Below are 20332 nucleotides of genomic sequence, written 5' to 3' on the forward strand. Positions count from 1 at the left end.
TCATGGGTGAGGGATACGGGAGTGTCCAACGGGTGAGGGATACGGGAGTGTCCGACAGGTGAGGGATGCAGGGGTGTCCGACCGGTGAGGGATACAGGAGTGTCCGACCGGTGAGGGATACGGGAGTTTTAGGCGGGTGAGGGACACAGGAGTGTTCGAAGGGTGAGGGATGCGGGGGTGACCGACCAACATGACGAATTACAGGTGAACTTTCCCACGTACTACGTATGTCATAATGACGGATGATCAGTGGTTTCCATTAACCTTCATGTAAGACTATACAATAAAGCACCATTGACCAGTTATTATCACCATGGACTCAACAAAAACAAGAGTGAGTGGAATCCAGAAAACTATGTCCAAAAATGGGATAGGATTTCAAGCTTCACTTAAAAGCATTTAACGACTGTGGGAAACCCTAAATTCGGTGTCCAAGAATGGGATGGGTGTTTCCGGCTTCACTCAAAAGCATTTGACGACTGGGGAAAACCAAAAATCCCGTATCCAAGAATGGAATTGTTGTTTCCAGCTTCACTCAAAAACATTTAACGACTAGGGAAAACCCAAAATTCCGTGTCCAAGAATGGCATTGGTGTTTCCGGCTTCACTCAAAAGCATTTGACCACTGGGGAAAACCTAAAATTCCGTGTCCAAGAATGGAATTGATGTTTCCAGCTTCACTCAAAAGCATTTAACGACTGGGGAAAACCAAAAATCCCATATCCAAGAATGGAATTGATGTTTCCAGCTTCACTCAAAAGCATTTGACGACTGGGGGAAACCAAAAATTCCGTATCCAAGAATGGGATTGGTGTTTCCAGCTTCACACAACAGCATTTGACCACTGGGGAAAACCAAAAATTCCGTATCCAAGAATGGGATTGGTGTTTCCAGCTTCACTCAAAAGCATTTGACGACTGGGGAAAACCAAAAATCCCATATCCAAGAATGGCATTGGTGTTTCAAGCTTCACTTAAAACTTTTAACGACTGGGGAAAACCCAAAATTCCGTGTCCAAGAATGTGATTGGTATTTCCAGCTTCACTCTAAAATATTTAACTTATCTGTAGCAACTGGGGCAAACAGATGTTATATTAGTCTCAGGTAGCAAGCAGGATTATGATAGGGGTAAACCCTGCCAAACCCAAGTGAAACTCCCTGCAGTCACATGCCTGAGTGAGTGAGAGTGAGAGTGAGTGCTTAGGGTTTAACGGTGTAATGAACGGCGCACTTAACTTAGGGTTTAACAGAGTAATGAACGGCGCACTTAACTTAGGGTTTAACAGAGTAATTAACGGCGCACTTAACTTAGGGTTTAACAGAGTAATGAACGGCGCACTTAACTTAGGGTTTAACAGCGTGCCTCACAAACTTCATGAAATAAACTCACATTCAGTTGGTTTCAAGCACACAACCTCAATGGTTAATTACATTATTTCACACCTAAAGTTTAGCTCTCTTAAAGTTACACATTTCTGCATCATTCAGCTTTATTCAAATACTTTATTATTATTACTGAATATTTTTCATACAGTTTCTAATCAGAAAAAGTAAAGTGTTATCATTTTGAGTATCATTTTAATGCCATGAGCCTCTGAAAGTGCCCTTTTTTTTTGCAGCTCAGACTTTAGGTAAAAATAAGTAAATGTAGGTATGTATACTTGGGGTTCTACGTTGAACTTAACAATTTTTCAGTCATATGGCGATAAAGAGTCACTAAATGTGTGTACATATACTTTGTCTTTTTGTGGTAGGGTGCTGTCCATGTTGCCAAAGTGCTGCCGCCACTGAAATATCATGCAGAAGAAACCAGACATGACACCCCACCTTGTCACATTACAATGATACCGGGCCTACCAGTCCTGTTTTCTTTTTTTATATTCTCAGTTCTGAGTGGCAACTGAGGCAGTAGCAAGTACCATTTTTTGGTATGACTCAGCCTGGTTTTGAACCAGGGTTTCCCGACTCTGATGTGGACCAGAAATTAAAAGCAACAAGGAGCTGCCACATTGGTTGTCTTTACTTAAAAAACATATTTAATTACAGATTGTACTTGAAGCTGGTGTTACTTCATTTATACAATGATTACTTTTTGCAACTATTTTGAAACTGTAATTATTAGAGAAACAGAAATCAACTTTAAGTCTCAAGCTAACAGCCACCATATCTCTTCAAGTTTTTGGTAAACTTCTGAGCATAAACTGACATGGCTGTAGACAGGTTGACACTATCCATGAGTAAAATATTATAAACTTGAAGTCACTGTTAACTGATCAGCATTCTATTCCCAGTTTAAGGTGATACAGTCTGAAGATACAGGTAGCTTGCAACAAGTCTGCTGTTTGAACTCCCATCTTGGAGTGAAGTAAATAAATCACGTCAGCATAGTTCAAGTGTCAGCTTGTACTCTCAAGTCAACTGCTGTCAGCTTGGTTTCTTCTTGAATCTGTCTAACACGTTACCAGAACCTTTATTGTCCTTGGATAACTGTCTTTCTTTGATCTGTTTCTCTTTTTCTACAATCAGTTCCTTCACAATTGCTCGTTTACTGAACTCCTGGAATCCCTTTTTCCTCTTTTCCACTCGCCCTGTTTTACTTCGGCCCTTTTTCTTGTATTTTGGCACAAAGTCAACTTTCTGTGGCTTAAGGAACTGAAAATTGAAGACAGTCAGAGTCAGGGCCCATTTTCACAAAAATTCAAAACTCCATTTTTTCATCCCAGTCCTGGTAAATGATGTTAGTGATACCATTGAATTCTACAGATGCACATGCATAAAGTTTCTGGAAAAGATATTTGCTTGAAATCTCGAGTTCAGAGGTCTGAACAGAGTTAAAGCATGACTGAATTTTGTAGAAAACTCAGCTAAGTTAGTTTCTCAGAAGGTATATTTGCACTGTAGCAGTGGAAAGTTTTTCAATTCTCCTGAGAACAAGAAAACATTGACTCACAATAAGTTTATTCTTCTCCTGGATTGTCTCTTGTAATGTTTTCCCGTCCACTTTCCCGATTTTGGTCGTGTCCAGGTGTATCATGTCTGGGGATATCTACAACATCAGACAAATTTTCTTTATTATGTGGAAATGCAATATTCAGGCCCGTCAGTAAAGTTACATGACCTGGTATTTCTATAGTTTGGTTATACCTACCAAGAAAACCCTACAAGTCCAAATTAACAACCGATCCGAAATCTCGCATATGTTGTCTCCATGTTGTCTTCGGCTCCTCATTAAGAGAAATGCCCATGTTAAATTTATTTCATTTATTTCATTGTTGTTTAATGTCTACTTAAGAATTTTTCACTCATTTGATGGTGGTCATGTACGGAGGGAACTGAGAGCCCGGGATAAACCACCGACCTTTGGCAGGTTACTGACAAACGTTCCCAGATGTGACGCACAGATAAGCACACCATACTGGTGAAAGACAACTGATTTTTAACAATAATAATCGAACAAACCACAAAGATGCCGTTAACTGCTTATTTTGAGAGCAGGGGAATCTGCCGAAGGGTGGAGTTGAACCTGCATCTTGTGTGGCTCTGCCATGGAAAGGCAAGCTCCTTTATACGGTAGTTCAGACCTACTCTTCCCATGTTAAAAGATAGGATGTCCGGTCAACTGACTGAACAGCCAACTGTGTGATTTATAGAGCTGCTTGTCATGCAAAAATAAGACATGATGGATCTAGTTTTGGAGCTAACAGAGGTTTAATGGTCAAATCACAAATGAGAACATAAAACTATTGGGTCAAATTCCAATATGGTGATTCTTAAGTGCCGCACCCATGCACAGCACACCAAAAATGTTAAAATTACCCTAAATCTAACGCTATTAGACACAACCTTATCACTAAAAGCTGGTTCTTCAGTTCCAAGCTCACGCTAAAAGTCATTTAAGAACAGCCTAATTCACACTAATGAAGCCTTTTGACGGTCATGTTGTGTACAAGGTTGATTTTTTTACCAATAGATACCTGGAGATACAGTGATAATAAAATGTTAATTCTTATGTTCCGACTCCATGCTCAAATCCACTCAAGAACAGGTCAATTCTATCACCTCTCACTCACCTTTTCTAATAACATTTTCACCTCAGCCTGCCGTCTCTGAGACTTGGTCTGGTAAGGGTTTGTCTCCATGGCATCAAAGTTAGCTTCCCCAGCACCTTGGTGAAAAATTTACACACAATTATTTGTTTATTTATTTTATTGGTGTTTTACGCCGTACTCAACAATATTTCACTTATACGACGGCGCCCAGCATTATGGCGGGTGGAAACCGGGCAGAGACCGGGGGAAACCCACGGCCATCCGCTGGTTGCTGGCAGACTTTCCCACGTATGGCCAGAGAGGAAGCCAGCATGAGCTGGACTTAAACTCACAGCGACCGCATTGGTGAGAGACTCCTGGGTCATTACACTGCGCTAGTGTGCTAACCGACTGAGCCATGGAGGCCCCACACACAATTAAAACAAACACATTATAGCTGTGTGTCTTTTTCTAGTGGCCATAATATGATAATGTTATCATAATCATCATGCTGCCTCACTCAAACACCATACCAATGACACCCATCTCAGTCACACTGTACTAGTACCAGACTGAGTACATGTAGTATGTGTGTATGTATGCTTGGGATATAACGTCGTACTTAACAATTTTCCAGCCATATGACAACGAGTAGTCATTAGGCGTGTGTACATATATTGTGTCTTCTTGATGCCTAATGCATAACACGAAGAAAAAGAGCATCAACACATGTGCGTTATCCAAATTCAATTCATCTGTGATAATGGAGATTAGTTGGGTTAAATCCTCTGGTTAATAGTAGTATTCCCGTCACTCCTGAGACGCAATCTAACAAACATTAGACTGCACTAATGGCCACACCAGCATCCTCGGGCAGTTATTGTCACTAGGGCTCCACAAGTAGTCAGATTGTGGAAACCTACAAATTTTCTTCCCATGATGATAATGACCTCAGCACTTAGTTAGCACTTACCCGGAATGAGCAAACTGGTAAAGCCCTGTCCATGACCCACACCCAAGACATCCTCAAAGGGACAGAACTGCATCCCTCGTATTCCAGCATGGAGACGATGTGTTAAATAAGGGGAGCTAACCTGATTCCGACAACAGTCTTCGTACACCTGTAAGAACAAAGCAGTGATTTATTTGTTTGCTCTGGTATGCGTGGGTAAAATGTACATTTTTAAAAACAAAATGTACAAAAATTTTGTGCACAGCTTGACCTTGGGCAAGATTAAGCACAAATAATCCATTAAATTTTACTGGTGATACAGATCCAGGGACAGAAAGGTAGAGCATTGTCCATTTATCTGTGTATTTCTACACTTTAGCTGTGGCACAGGTTTTGCATTCTCAAAGTGCCTTCTAGTATGAGTAGCGGTCTTCACTACACTCAAGTATATTTCACGGTAAAGTTAGGAGGTTGATAAGGTTTGAAGGTGAAGAGACTGACAGAGCCCGAAATTTATTTATTTATTTATTTATTTATTTATCTGATTGGTGTTTTACGCCGTACTCAAGAATATTTCACTTATATGACAGTGGCCAGCATTATAGTGGGTGGAAACTGGGCAGAGCCCGGGGGAAACCCATGACCATCCACAAGTTGCTAACAGACCTTCCCACATACGGCCGGAGAGGAAGCCAGCATTAGCTGGACTTGAACTGACAGCGACCTCATTGGTGAGAGACTACTGGGTCATTACCTAGCGCTAGCGCGCTAACCAACTGAGTTACGGAGGCCCCTGGAGACCGAAAGAAACGGTCACATTTCACCTCGGGTCTTCCTGACATTAAGTTGCAGCCTACTAATGACCCTCAAAAGTTTCTTCATAATATCAGTCTAAGGATTCTGTGGAGGCATAGTTGTTACAAACCTCCACAACATTGCCTATTCCCGCTGCTAAAATTTCTCTTTGGCTGAAGGAAAGGTGGCTTGCTCCTGCTCCTACTTTGTACGACTGTAACATCTTGAACGTCCGTAAGTCCCAAATCTTGATGGTTCTGTCAGTGCCAGAGGTAGCCAAATAACTAAATACAAGGAAAATATAAAATATATATAAAAATATATGTAAAATATAAAATATAAAAACAAGAAAAATAAAAACAAGAAAAATGCTGATTTAGCACCATACATGAAAATTTTTGACTTTCACAATGGTGGTCAAAATTTATAAGTAGAGGAGAACCCAGAGAAAATCACTACCTTCTGTAATTTACTATTTTAGCCCACTGTTAGTTGCAGGCCGTGTGCAAATATATATATTAAATAGAGATGACCTTTCAAACAACATCCAGTGTGTCATGTAGCACACCGGCCGGTACGTTTACCGCCACGAGTAATAGCATTTCAGCCTGTATATTTCCACAAATTAAAGAATTTGAGTTTGTTTACTTGTTAGACTTGGTTCTGTGATTTATTTAAAGGTGAACTATTGGTATTTCCTTCAGTGATGAAAGTGTTATTTCACACAGTTTATAGATATTGCTTCTGTTTTCACATTTTTCATATTTTTCAGACGCCATGACATCGAAAAAGAAACATTTGTTTCATGACGTTCCAATCTGCGCAGTATGACATCAAGATACATGCAGTCCGTTGGCAACCTGCAGATGGTTGTGGGTTTCCCCCGGCTTCCGCCCACCATAATGCTGACCGCCGTCGTATAAGTGAAATAATCTTGAGTACGCCATAAAACACCAATCAAATAAATATTATTACATGCACAGTGTACTTTTACATTGCTACGTCACTCAACAATGAGGCACGATGTCATAAATACCTAAGCTTGAAATAACTAGGTCAAATGCAACGGAATAAGCTTGCCGTTGATTGGTGTAAAATACATGACCTCTGCAGAGGAAAGGAAAGAGAACGGCAGCATGAAATACACCATTTTTGTACCATTTTCTTCATTTTTTGGAGGGGGTAGAACAGACTTGAACACCTTTGTCTTGGTATTTGTTGTGTAACCCAGTACAGATGAACCTTATTTCCCACTAAGTCAAATCCTGAGAATGCGAACCTTGATTCATACAGAGCCTGTACAAAACAAGGTTCAGCGGTATCGGCTTACACAACAAACACTGCTATGGCAGTGTCAAACACTTAAAGGGGAAGAAAATTTAAATATCAATCAAATACCATTAAAAAAAGTGTGCATGCCGTAAAACAATTCTAACATGTACCTTAAGTTGATAAAATATAAATAAAGTCAGCGCCAAAATCTGCTGTCGGCGACTCCATTTTGCCCAAGAACTAGTCCTGAAGTCTTCTGTGTTAGGAGGAAAATTGCTGTTGAAAACCGCCAAAGTGCAGTTCGTACATTTGCGGTAGAACTCTTCTTTCCAGAAGGTAGTGAATAGTACAGCTCGTTTTCCTCTTGATGATCAGGAAACCGGAATGTTGAATGTAGGTTCCAAGTTTACACGAACAAGCTGGCAGTTTTAACAACTCTCACTGGCTGAGAGGCAACACACCCCCAGCATACAGTACAGGGTGTTAAAGATGGAGGACGCGATGGACTCAGCAATTTATGCGAGCTTTGCCATTTTCAGGCTTTGCGTGTACGGCAAGTAAAAATTGCAAAATTATGCAGCAGGCACCACCAGACAGTGCTCTTTTCAAGCTATAATGTCATGTTTTTAAGTTTTCTTCTTCTTTAAACCTCTTAACTTGAAGCTGAACCCAAACCAGTCAGAATGCAAGATGGGAGGACGAACTACACAGAAGGTCCAAATAACAGCGGAACGCATCGTTTTCTTCTGTGACATTGCAGTGCGTGTGTACACGTTTTACGAGCACATGTGCACAGATAACTGTGACGTAATAAAGAAAAGAGCAAATGAGTTCACAGCTTTGGGTCGTCTTGATACAGGCGGGAAGGAGTTTTACGAGTTCCCCACTGTACATTTATCAGTGGAAGTGAAAAAACAATGATTTATTGAATATGCATGTGAAGGCCCTAATGGTATATAAATCTGGAGTGAGTGAGTGACTGAGTGAGTGAGTGCGTGCTTGGGGTTTAACATCGTACTCAACAATTTTTCAGTCATATGACGACGAAGGAAACCTTAGTGTGCATGTAACGTGCCTCCTTGTTGCAAGACAGATTTCCACCGCTCTTTTATATAGTGCTGCTTCACTGAGACGCCTTACCGAAGGCAAGTAAGCAGCCCCACCCGAGCCATTATACTGATACAGGTCAACCAGTCGTCCCACGATCCCCTTCATGCTGAACGTCAAGTAAGGAACTTACAACTTCCTCTTTTAAGGTCTTAGGTGTGACTCAACCCAGGATAGACCCTGGATCTACTGCTCCCGAAGCGGACTCTCTACCACCTGTATTATGGGGGCTGCTTATAAATTTGGAATACCATGGCCATCAATTCTTTGCAACATAAATTTTAACTCACTCTTCAGGGTCAACAAACATAAATCACGGAACAGCAAAGCATAACATCATATCCTTCATTTTTTGGGAGCATATATGACTGATTACAAAAAGTCAGAATATTGCGTGTGTTTTTTAATGACTGTAACACAGACTTACTTTCCTTTCCGGTCCACATCGATGGACCTTACACCACCAGGGTGACACAGCATCGTTACCAGAGGTTCCTTTATATTTGGTGACCACATCGTCACTGTACCTGTGTGGGATGAACAAGATTAGTGACATACAATAATAATACCTGCATGGGAATAAATCAGTCACTCTAATTTAATACTTCACAACACAAACGCACAAAAAAAATAAATAAAAATAAATAATCACTGTATTTCACCCACAAAAGTTTGGACAACAAAGGCACTTTCAGAAGCACACAAAGGCCTCAATATGACACTTTCTATGCGAGCATTCAAATTTTTCTGATAAGGCATTAATCAAATTTCACCAAAAACTTCTTATTTGAGACCACAAGGTAAATGAATTGATTAGAATCAAGCAAAATGTGGCACTTGCAAAAAAAAAAGTTCAGGTGAAATACAGTAAGCAAAAATTCTGAGAAAAATCTGAGAATTTTTGTTAATACACAACAGAACATCATTCCAAAAGGTTGTTAAATGATTGTACTATCGATTTATGACAAATCACATTTTCACTTTACTACACAATACACATGCACATATTAATCACTCATTCTAAGACGTGGGGTTACGCTTTCATCTCTGTCCGTCTGTAGTCATGGTATCTCTTCTTCAAATATTAATTCATTTTGACAAATGTGAAAGTTAAATTCAAAAAAACTGAAAATCAATTTTAAAACTTACTAACAGCTTCAAAGAGGAATTCTTAAATACAGTAATGTCAATAACTGTTGCATGTAACTCTCATAAAATCCGTTCTTCGGGAAATATTTATTTGTTTATTTAATTGGTGTTTTACGCCATGCTCCAGAATATTTCACTTATATGACAGTGGCCAGAATTATCGTGGGAGGAAACGGGGCAGAGCCCGGTGGAAACCCACGACCATTCGCAGGTTGCTGCAAGACCCCTCTTCAGGAAATAAGCCAACCTGCAGTACAAACAACCTTTGACCTTTCACAACTCCTGTGTTTCAACTAAAACTTTACATTTATCAAGTTACACATTTTGATTTGTATGGCCATTTAAGAGTTTTTTTTTTGAAGTTTGATTAATTTCTTATCAGAAAAACTTAAGTTTTAGCATTAAAATGTACATGTATCATTTTAATGCGTTTATGTGCTTCTCAAAGTGTATTTTTGTAAACCAAACATTTAGTAAAATGAGCCTGTGGATGGTTGTGGGTTTCCCTAGGACTCTCTCCTGTTTACTACCACCATAATGCTGGTTGCCGTTGTATAAGTGAAATATTCCTGAGTATGGCGTAAAACACCAATCAAACAAATAAATAAATAATTAAATAAATAAATAATTAAATAAACTAGATGAAATGCAGTTAGTCCTTTACCACACTGTAGGCTTCCCAAAGACAACCCCCTAGGCAACCTACCAGCACACTAATAGCATTTTACACTGAAATGCCACTTCTCAACCTTTCTTCTTTGGAGAAAAAAATGGATTGCATTTGTACACAACATTTACTTTGAGAAAAAAAAAAAAACCCAAAAATCGTTGACTCTGTGCCCAGAGACAGTACTTTAACGTGTACCTACCCCTTGAATGTCCCAGACAGATGATGGCATTACTTGGGTTCTGGCACATGACATCGAGGCGGCCCATGCCTGTCTGGAACCCTGTGACCTTCTGACCCACAGACACGTCCAAGTAAGACAGATAACCTTTCATATTCTGAGGGGAGGAACCCAGGAAGGAATTGTCAGCAGTGTACCACGATGAAGACACAACAAAAAGGCACCATACTCAGTCTCACTTCTTATACTGACCAAATTTTATTTATTTATTTATTTGATTGGTGTTTTATGCTATACTGAAGAATATTTCACTTATATGACGGCGACCACCATCGTGGTGGGAAGAAACCGGGCAGACCATGGTGGCAGACCTTCCCATGTACTATACTGACATAAAGAAACTGTGACGAAGTATGAACTGGGTCAGGTGAGATGCCGGCAATGCCACTGTACGAACAGAGCCTATGTGATACCACAGTTATACCACTGTTCAAAGCTGTTCTGTTCTACACTCATCAACACTGAAATGTATATTCACACGCCCTTAATACCGCTGTAGAGCCTCTTTTCGCGGAATGCGTATTTCCCTGTGATGCAAAAAAGTGTGATCTAACATGGCAGTCAGTATCTTACACACTGTCAGAGTTACGGACTTACGTGCACATTTTAGCCAACATCAGTAGTTTAGACGACGTGGAATTTTTTTTACAAAGTGTCTTAGCACGTGGTGTGTTTCTGTCAAATCAATAATGTGGTAGACGAAACAGAACCAAATCTGTAATCTCACATTTCAGCCTCCATAGCTTATCCACGCTTTAGCTCTTTCTTCTCTATGAAATCCTACCCCGCAAAGCCCACTTGAGTCAACTCAGCCCATAATAAACTCCATTTCGATTTTTTACTTCCTAACTGCTATGCACTTTACAATTATTGGCAGCAGTAAGTGTCTTAGTTTACTCACAGAGCTGACCAGCAGAAAGTGGTACGGCAGAAATTCAAGTCGCAGAACTGAGTCTAAGGCCTTCAAACAGTGGAGTTCTATACCCTGGTTGTCGTACACGTAAGTCCACTGACGCTGAGCAGCCGCAAACAATGTCTCCTGATGTAACCATCTGTAACACAACACATTACAATCATTCAGCTTGTCAACGGACATTTAGGGGAACCAAACCTGCTGCTCATTGTTCTTCACATCTTCTGTCTCTTGTCTTTGGCTCTCAAAAACTGCAGTGTTTGACCAAACTTCCACATTCCTCACAGGACATGGTTCAATGTCTGCTCAATTTCAACAACTGAAAATTTCAGACAAACTTTCATACTCCTCACAGGCCAAGCTTCAACAAGTGAGAATTTCAGACACACTTTCATACTCCTCACAGTGTAAACTTCAACAAGTGAAAATTTCACACACTTTTATACGCCTCACAGTGCAAGCTTCAACTAGAAAAAATTTCAGACACACTTTCATACTCCTCACAGTGCAAACTTTAACAAGTTAAAATTTCAACAATGCTTTCATACTCCTCAGAATGGAGGGTGCCGTTCAGTGGTGAATGCTACTTATAGTGGTGGTTGTCTGCCAAACTACATGACCTGGCACTCTAAACCACATGTCAATCAATGAGACAGAAATACTGTAACATATTAAGAGAGTGGATTAGTCTTGCAAAACTTCATACTCTCTCACAGTACCTGGTGTGCAGCAGTTGGTCATGCAAGGAAGTGGTCACAATGCTCTGGACACAACCAAAAATGACATCAGTAAAATTTGCTTTGCTCTCCATGGCATGACTTGTATGGAGCCACTTTAGAAAAACACTCATTTTTAATTTCTTGTAACTGTTATCGTATGCAATGCTTTTCAAGTCATTGTGACATAACGATATGTCATTTACAACGAAAGTCTTGAAAGTTACAAAAACATTTTGGCTCCAAAACTTTTGTATAAGCACTGCTTGATTTCTAGAATATTTTCTTTAATGTGTAACATTAACAGATACTTACTTTACATCATTAACTGTTTCCATGACATTAATCTCACACATCAGCTTTTTCGTCAGCCAATCAATAGCAGCCACATGACCTTTGTTCCCACCAATCAACAAGTATCTGAAAAATTAAAAAAAAAATACAATTTAATTGTATATATCTAAATATAAAAAATTTGATGATTTGTCATGATACAGAGCCCATACTGTATGTGCACGTGAATTTACTTTTTTATCCTTTTTTTTTTCTCAGGCTGTGTTCGAGAATATATGAACAATGTAGTTCAGGATTATTGGTAGATGGGGAAACCAGTTCCAGGGACCTGTTTTCACAAAGCTGTCGCAAAGTTGTGTCAGCTGTAATTTACATGACAACATGTAGTGAAGATACATGTTACCATGGTGAATGCACTTCCACGTTTTGAAAAGTTTTTATTGAGCCAGCCCCTTGAGACAGTCAACGTTCTTTGCCAGGTAGCTTACATCCGGAGGATATGTTCATACGCTGTATCAAACAATAACATTTTATCTATTTGAGAACAAAAATAGACCTGGAATCACGGAAAAGCAAAATTTCCTGCAGTTTTTTTCCTAAATGGTTCCTGCAGTTTTTGTCCTAGATGTTGTGGTGATGGTAAAGACCCTCAAAATTAAATTCTTGGCTTTTACAAGCCTAGACAAAGTTTTAAAGACTTTCTGGTTATTATGTAGCTATTGTTACCCTGCACCTAATCTATTTATTTTATTTATTTGATTGGAGTTTTACGCCATGGTGTGAAACACCTCACTTATACGACAGCGACCAGCTTTATGGTGGCAGGAAGCCGAGCAGAGCTCAGGGGAAACCCATGACCAACCACAAGTTGCTGGCAGACCTTTCCACTTATGGCTGAAGAGGAAGCCAGCATTAGTTGGACTTGAACTCACAGTGACCGCATTGGTGAGAGACCCCTGGGTCACTGCGCCGTACTAACCCCCTCAGCCACGGAGACCCCCTCTAATCTATTTAAGTAGCAGACTAACTAATTAGCTAATTGACCAATTCCTACCACACTACATGTACCTTGCCCACCTACCAACCAACATCACTAATTTGACTCAATTAATCAATCAAAATCAAAATGAATTAATAATTTTAAATGAATGAATGAATGTTTGTGGTTTAAATCTTACTGAACCATTTTCAATCATATGACAATGAAGAGTCGTTAGGTGTATGTACATATACTGTGTCTTTTTGTGTCAGGAAGGACTGCAAGCCGCCAAAGTGCCGCTGAAAGCATCATGCTGAAAACACATGACACCTCACCCAGTCACACTATACTGACACCGGGCCAACCAGTCATGTTTCCTTGCTCTAACCCCTCAGTGCCGAGCACGAAGCGATGCAGTAGAAAGCACTATTTTTTAAAGTCTTTGGTATGACCGGGCACGATTTTAATCCCGGGTCTCCTGGCTTCGAAGCGATGTTCTAACAATTGGCCACTGAAGCGGTATAAAATCAATAACAGTTTCAGTGAGTATCACGCGTGTGATGTAAGCAGGCCATGCACACATTGACAGGTACAAGTCAAGCGTAAACAGAGCAGAGCTGTCTAAGATTTCGTTCGTCAAAATTTTGTTCAAAATCAACTTACCATTTAAAAACTAACAGTGGATGTGGGTGAGAAGGGATGGAAGTGCTTGGATGTAGGTGAAACAAGGAGATAAGGTGGACAATTTAGCTTTAGCAAAAACTCTCAATGACTAGAACTGCAGCATGCCGTCAAGCATATCAAATTACCTGTTGCAAGTTCTAGTCAGAAAATTTGGTTTAATACTGACCATGACATATCCATTTTCGACAGATATTTACACATCCAACCAACATTAACCAACATGAAAATAAAATGTGAAACAAACCTTCCGTTTCTTGTGTAATTCAATCTGTACGGACCAAACTGTGGTAGTTTTAAATCAAAAAACTGTAGGAAGAAAGTCGGGAAAAACACGCTTAGAAGTAGTACCAGGAGAATTTCAGCTCATAGTGTAACAATGTGCTAGATAATAGACATGTTTAGCTAATTATACATGTATATTATTTATTATTTATTTCATTGATACTATAATGGTGAGAGGAAACCACACAGAGCCTGAAGAAAACCCACGATCATCTGCAGGTTGAATGGAGAGAGTGAGTGAGTGCTTGGGGTTTAACATCATACTTAACAATTTTTCAGTTATATGACGATGAAGGAATCCTTAGAGTGCATGTAATGAGCCTCCTTGTTGCAGGACGGATTTCCACTGCTCTTATCTAGCGCTGCTTCACTGAGACGCCTAACCAAAGGCAAGTAAGCCGCCCTGCAGGAGCCATGATACTGATAGAGGTCAACCAGTCGTTGCACTATCCCCCACATGCTGAACGCCAAGCGATGAAGTTACAACTTCCTCTTTTAAGGTCTTAGGTGTGACTCGATCCAGGATTGACCCTGGATCTACCCTCCCGAAGCGGACGCTCTAGCAGGTTGAATGAAGTTAGCTACATGTTAATGATAAAGTCAGCCAGAAGCTATTTTTTGGTGAACAGCTGGTTATAACATCACGAAACTAATAAACATATATCTTGATATAAATCTAGTTAACTCAAACAATAATCAAGAATATTTCAATGATATTGACAGCTGTCAATAATGAACAGAGCCCTGTACCTTACCTGGTACATTACCCACCTAAAAACCAAGTCATAGTCAAACAAGCGAGTTATAGTTTTGAACCCTGGCCTTGACCTCATTACTGACTAGTAAAGGTTACATCCCAATCCATTTTAGTTCCAGACAACATTTGGGTTCCCAAACTCTTTGGCGCCTAAATTTAAAACTAACAAGTAAACTGAACAGAAAATATCATGGTTTAGCAATATAATTTTTACTTTTCATACAAATTTGGGATTAGAACATCAATTTGTTTTCTAAATAGGCAATAGTCTTGTCAGTCAGCAAGGAGCTGTTTTATGCCAACAATAATCAAAATTCTAGGGTCCTCCGTGGGCGGGGTGGTTAATGCGCCAGCTTGGCGCAATGGCGCAGAAGCCTCTCACCAATGAGGTTGCCGTGAGGTCAAGTCCAGCTCATGCTGGCTTCCTCTCCTGCCGTAAGTGGGAAGATCTGCCAGTGACCTGTGGTTTCCCCCCGACCATAATGCTGGCCGCAATATTCTTGAGTATGGCGTAAAACACCAATCAAATAAATAAATAAATATAAGTGAAATATACGGCGTTAAACATCAATCAATCAAAGAAATAAATTGTACTTCTTTGCGATAATGGTGTAAATCGCTTCTTTGATGTATCTCCCGCCATAATGCTGGATGTCATCATCGTCGTATATGTTTAAGTCAAATATTCTCGAGTAAAAAAAAAAATAAATAAAATAAATAATTCCAATAAATCTGTGACTTACCTTCTGAGCACTGTTGATGTCCACACTGTTCTGTATGTCATGCTGGGAGATGTTCGTAGTTGGTTCACGATCAGCCGCTAGAAAACTGACGAAAACAAGACAAGAAAAATCGGATTTATTTTACACACAGCACGAAGGGATATGGTAAATGAGCTAAAATTTTGCCCAGGAAAGAGCCGCACATTTGCCTGATGCTGAAAATCCTCTTGACCTTAGAAAGGTTTATTAATTTATATATTTGTTTGATTAGTGTCTTATGCCATACTCAAGAATATTTCACTTATACGACCACATTATGATGAGAGGAAACCAGGCAGAGCCCTCGGGAAATTCACAACAAGGTTGCTGGCAGACCTTCCCACGAACGGCGGGAGAGGAAGCCAGCATGAGGTGATCTTGAACTGAATTGAATTTAAACAGAATTGAAAGTTTATTCACCATACGTGAATATATGTATAATGATATATCTCGTAAATAGCGGGAATAAAGTCTGAGGGACTTGTTCTATCCCTGACTCACAGCAATCGCATTGATGAAAGCCTTATAAAGGCAACTGAGGTTTGTTTGAAGATGATAATCTACTGGAGTCTTTTACCATATTTCAATTATATGACAGCAGTCAAGTTTATGTTTGGAGGAAATGGAAGTGTCTGGGGTAATTAAAAAACCTGAGTGGACGAAGCTGACAAACCTCCTGACTTAAAAAAAGCAGTCGAAATGACGGGAGCTGGATTTGAACACACTACCCACTGGTTAACGGCTAAATATATGTAGTTCCAGCGAGCCTGTATCTTAATCATCTGACAATACTGAGTGTTAAACCATTCTAGACTCAAAAGTCGAATGTGGATTCGATGTAAAAAAACCATAAATTGAAAGCCTGTGTAAACATCTTCAATATACAATGAGAAACCTTTACTTTTAGTGTTCAGCAAAAATATGTTTTCATCGATTAAAATCAAGAATCCGTGTACCTTTTTGTATGTTTAAGGATCAAAATTGAAATAGATAATATATCATCCTAAGTTTAACTTAATGGCAGTAAAACATGGCCTGGTTTGGGATGAAGTTAATGTCCCGACACTGCATTTCATTATGGTTACCATGACTACATACCCTGCTTCCTCAGACAAGAAGACTTCTGATTGAACAGCAGCTTTCAAGGAGTTCTGTATCCTATCCTCCTCTAAGCTAAATTTAGCTTTATGATAGCGTGTCCTTGCACTCTGTGAGAGAGAACGATAAACATGATAAATAAAAACAGGAGTGAATGATTTTTTCAAGCCTTCAATGGAGACTGTGTCGTGTAAGTCCTTCTAATTTGGTTGCAAATCACTGCAGACAAAAATCTTCACAATTTGCAAGGTCATTTGGAGTAAGTTTCAATTGAGTACCATGAAGGAAAAAAAAAAAATCAGAAAGACCGAACAAAAATTTGCTCTTAAATTTTTATGTCAAAAGGCGGCAATAAATCTGTGAAAAATAAAACAGAGCATTAAATCTGAACTTAAATCTGGGAGTATGTCCCATGTGTTTAATACCTTGTCCATCTGATCTCCTCGAGAATATTTCTGAAACTTGTCGCTAGGCAAAGGTGCTTCACCTGGAAATGGATCAGCCTAGAAAAAAAAACAAAACATGTAAGCCGTAAAGAAGACAACTACAAGGGAAGACTAGAAACAACATGCACTGATTACTAAGTATAAATATTTTTATATTTACTTGTGTTAATTAGCTCTGTAAGAGTACGAGTTGGTCAAATTTTCGATCATCATCTTTCAACATGTTATTGAGGGGCAGCTTCTTCTTCATCCTTTGTCATACTATCCTTCAGCACAGATGATAGGTAAAACGGTGTGACAGGGTATTACCAGTTACATCATGAATCAGTGATAGGATTGACTTAGTGATAGGATTGACTCAGTGATAGGACTGACTCATTGATAGGATTGGCTCATTGATAGGATACGGAAACACATAACACCTCGCCCAATATGAGGATTACTGAAACCAACCATTGCGATATGCTATCACTGAGTAACTGTAACCAATTTATCCTGCAAAAGACCCACCAATTTAGCAAATAAGACCAATGTATATGTGAATCGTTTCAGCAATGTGACAAATGTTTTTGCACTGGAATAAAGGGAGATAACCTAGTCAGCAGCTATATGACATTAGCTGCAAGATAAGGGAATATACACGTCCCCGACCTGACTGTTGCTGTCCAATGAAAACGTAGTGTTTTCTTTGATGTCGGATATAAAGTTATCTTCCCTGTCTGTAGGACATCACACTCTCACTTATATTTCAAAATACATGTACGTCACCAAATACATGTACCACACCACATTTCAAGGACATACAAAGGGGTCTTTCAAATCATTAAAAATCAATGATGTGATATTGAGTAAATAAATAGGTATTATGACTTAATTGTTAATTTGAACAGTGCTTTCTCCAGTAAAAGTCATATTACAAAGCTGTAATATATTCCTTGTAGCCGAGCCATCTGAATGTTGACAATTAAAATCATGCTGAAGCATAATAATTTTATCTATGCTCTATGTCTGGATTTTTAGTGTAGGCTCACCTGCAAAACACAAAATGTAAGTGGGAAGGTCTGACAGCAACCTGCGGATGGTTGTGGGTTTCCCCCGGGCTCTGCCCAGTTTCCACCCGCCATAATGCTGGCCTCTGTCTCATAAGTGAAACATTCTTGAGTACAGCATAAAACACCAATTAAACAAATAAATTAATAAAATAAAATAAATTACAAAATAAAACTGTTGCTACCAAATGTCAGAATTATTGGAACAAGTACCATATCTGACCACAAACAGTTCATCACCTGTCGGAGATTCTTCGTCTTTGTTTTACTTTTTCTCCTCCTGTCTGCAATCTTCGTCCTTTTAATATTTGCATCATCATCCAACACGTTTATAACAGAAGCCTCATCATGACGGACAGTCTCGGCCTTTCCTTCCTTTGACTTCTTCTTCTGCTTTTCTTTAACAACATCTTCAGAAGAACTTTCAAAATACCGATTGGCTACTCGTGACTTTTTCTAGATTGACAAAAAGAAAAAAAAAGAAAAATATATATATATAAAAATAAACATGCATCAATTTACTTTACTGGTGCTTTAGAATATTTCACTTACACAAACTAGCAAGGTTTATGAGGAATCGGGAGGAAATTAGGGAAACCACTTCACCTCGCAAGGTACCTGACAAACCTAATGACTTAAAGCCTCACCTAAACCCTGGATCTGAACTGCAGAACTAATTGAAGAAAGAACAGTAAACTTCTATTAGCCCTAACCACATGTATCAGAAAATATTCATTCAAGTCTTTCTTGCTAAAATTGGAAAGTATATCTTTTTTAGATGGTGGTATGAATTATGGTTTGAAGTGTTCAGTGTGTTACTCAGTTTCACGTGATCAGGAATGGAATGATTTGGGAATGGTTAAGAGACACCAATTAAAGGAAGAACCAACTATGAACTTTTCACCATGAGTATCTGAGGAGGGGTTCACTGACCAGCAATCGAAGGACAAACATAATCTTTACAATGGCCAATGGTTTAATCATCTGATTTCCCAATGAGCTGATACTACACCGTAAGTTTATTAATGCAGGGTACTTTAGAAAATGATGAATTCTGGGATATAACAGTCATATATGGGGATCTACGAAGACTAAGGTGCTATTTACATATTGATTTCCGCATAATTTTTCCCCACAGGCACATGCTTTTGCTGATTTTTCATTGGATAAAAATGAATGCAGAGATGTTCAATTTACATACAAAGAAAAACAACTTAAGTAAGATGTTCTTCATTCTAGTCTCTGTCATGCGACGTTGTTATCCATGAGTTTTCTGCGCTCAAGTGTTCGCAGTTCATACATTTCAGAAAGTCATGTTTTGCTTGATTTGAAAAGCTCTGGGTTTGAACTTTCATCAGGCAGCATGTTGGGTCTGAAGCTGGATGCTTAAACTACTAGAACACTCAGGTTATTTTGAAAGAATGTATTTTGTTGACGTGTTTAAGACAGCTGAATACAGTAAGGGTTGAATGTGCATGTGCTTGTGTCACATGCTTTTGTCACATGGACTACATCTGAAAAGGTACGTGGGAAGGTCTTCCAACAATCTGTGGATGGTTGTGGGTTTCCCCCGGGTTCTGCCTGGTTTCTTCCCACCATAATGCTTGTTAATATTAACAAGAAGTTAATATTCTTGAGTACGGCGTAAAACACCAATCAAATAAATACGTCTAAAAAGAGTCTCATTTAGGGAAGCAAGAATGAATTGACGTAAGTAGTGACGTAGAAAGTTACGCGTAAAGAACGCCCTAGTCTTTACAATAGCCCATATATGTGTCAAGTGAAGCTATAAAACATGTGATAAAACATGTGATAATACGTGAACAGGCTACCATATGATACATCATTTACATGTACTATGATCTAGATGTTCTCGTTTTGTGGATAGGCTACCAATGGCTTTGCCTGCGTCGTTTACATTGGTGTGAATCAATAAGAACACAGGACTGGTCTACAATCAAAGCTGTTTGGGTTTAATGGCCTGAATATCAAGTCACTGTTGTTACCAACGATCCTACCATTACTACAGCAAAGAAAGTGAGATCTAAATCACCAGTTACAACCTTCACTTTCTTGTCCATCTTTCCCACGTGTGTAGTCAAAACAGGAAGTGGCTGGGGATGACATTTGAGGGAATTATGG

At 39.3% G+C, this 20332-nt stretch overlaps 1 protein-coding gene across 1 annotated transcript; it reads right to left on the reverse strand.

Moving 5' to 3' along the window:
- Positions 1-2002: 2002 nt before the first annotated feature.
- Positions 2003-20277, reverse strand: LOC135480583 (WD repeat-containing protein 46-like). Its single transcript, XM_064760455.1, has 15 exons — positions 20254-20277; positions 18431-18646; positions 17121-17198; positions 16696-16805; positions 15580-15664; positions 14042-14103; positions 12156-12260; positions 11113-11263; positions 10173-10308; positions 8582-8681; positions 5906-6059; positions 5002-5149; positions 4071-4165; positions 2951-3046; positions 2003-2652 (listed from the first exon to the last, which is right to left on the reverse strand). The coding sequence occupies exons 1-15, from the start codon at positions 20269-20271 to the stop codon at positions 2425-2427; spliced, it is 1782 nt and encodes a 593-aa protein (XP_064616525.1). The 5' UTR covers positions 20272-20277; the 3' UTR covers positions 2003-2424.
- Positions 20278-20332: the final 55 nt, after the last annotated feature.

Source organism: Liolophura sinensis, chromosome 13, assembly GCF_032854445.1.
Source record: "Liolophura sinensis isolate JHLJ2023 chromosome 13, CUHK_Ljap_v2, whole genome shotgun sequence".
NCBI lineage: Eukaryota > Metazoa > Mollusca > Polyplacophora > Chitonida > Chitonidae > Liolophura > Liolophura sinensis.

Excerpts from the sequence above, each read along its gene's own strand:
- LOC135480583 (XM_064760455.1), bottom strand. Across the intron at positions 17,199-18,430 it reads AGACGAAGAATCTCCGACAG|GCTGATCCATTTCCAGGTGA; the intron begins GTGATGAACTGT and ends TTTTTTTTCTAG. Across the intron at positions 11,264-12,155 it reads GAAACAGTTAATGATGTAAA|ATGGTTACATCAGGAGACAT; the intron begins GTAAGTATCTGT and ends GTTGTGTTACAG.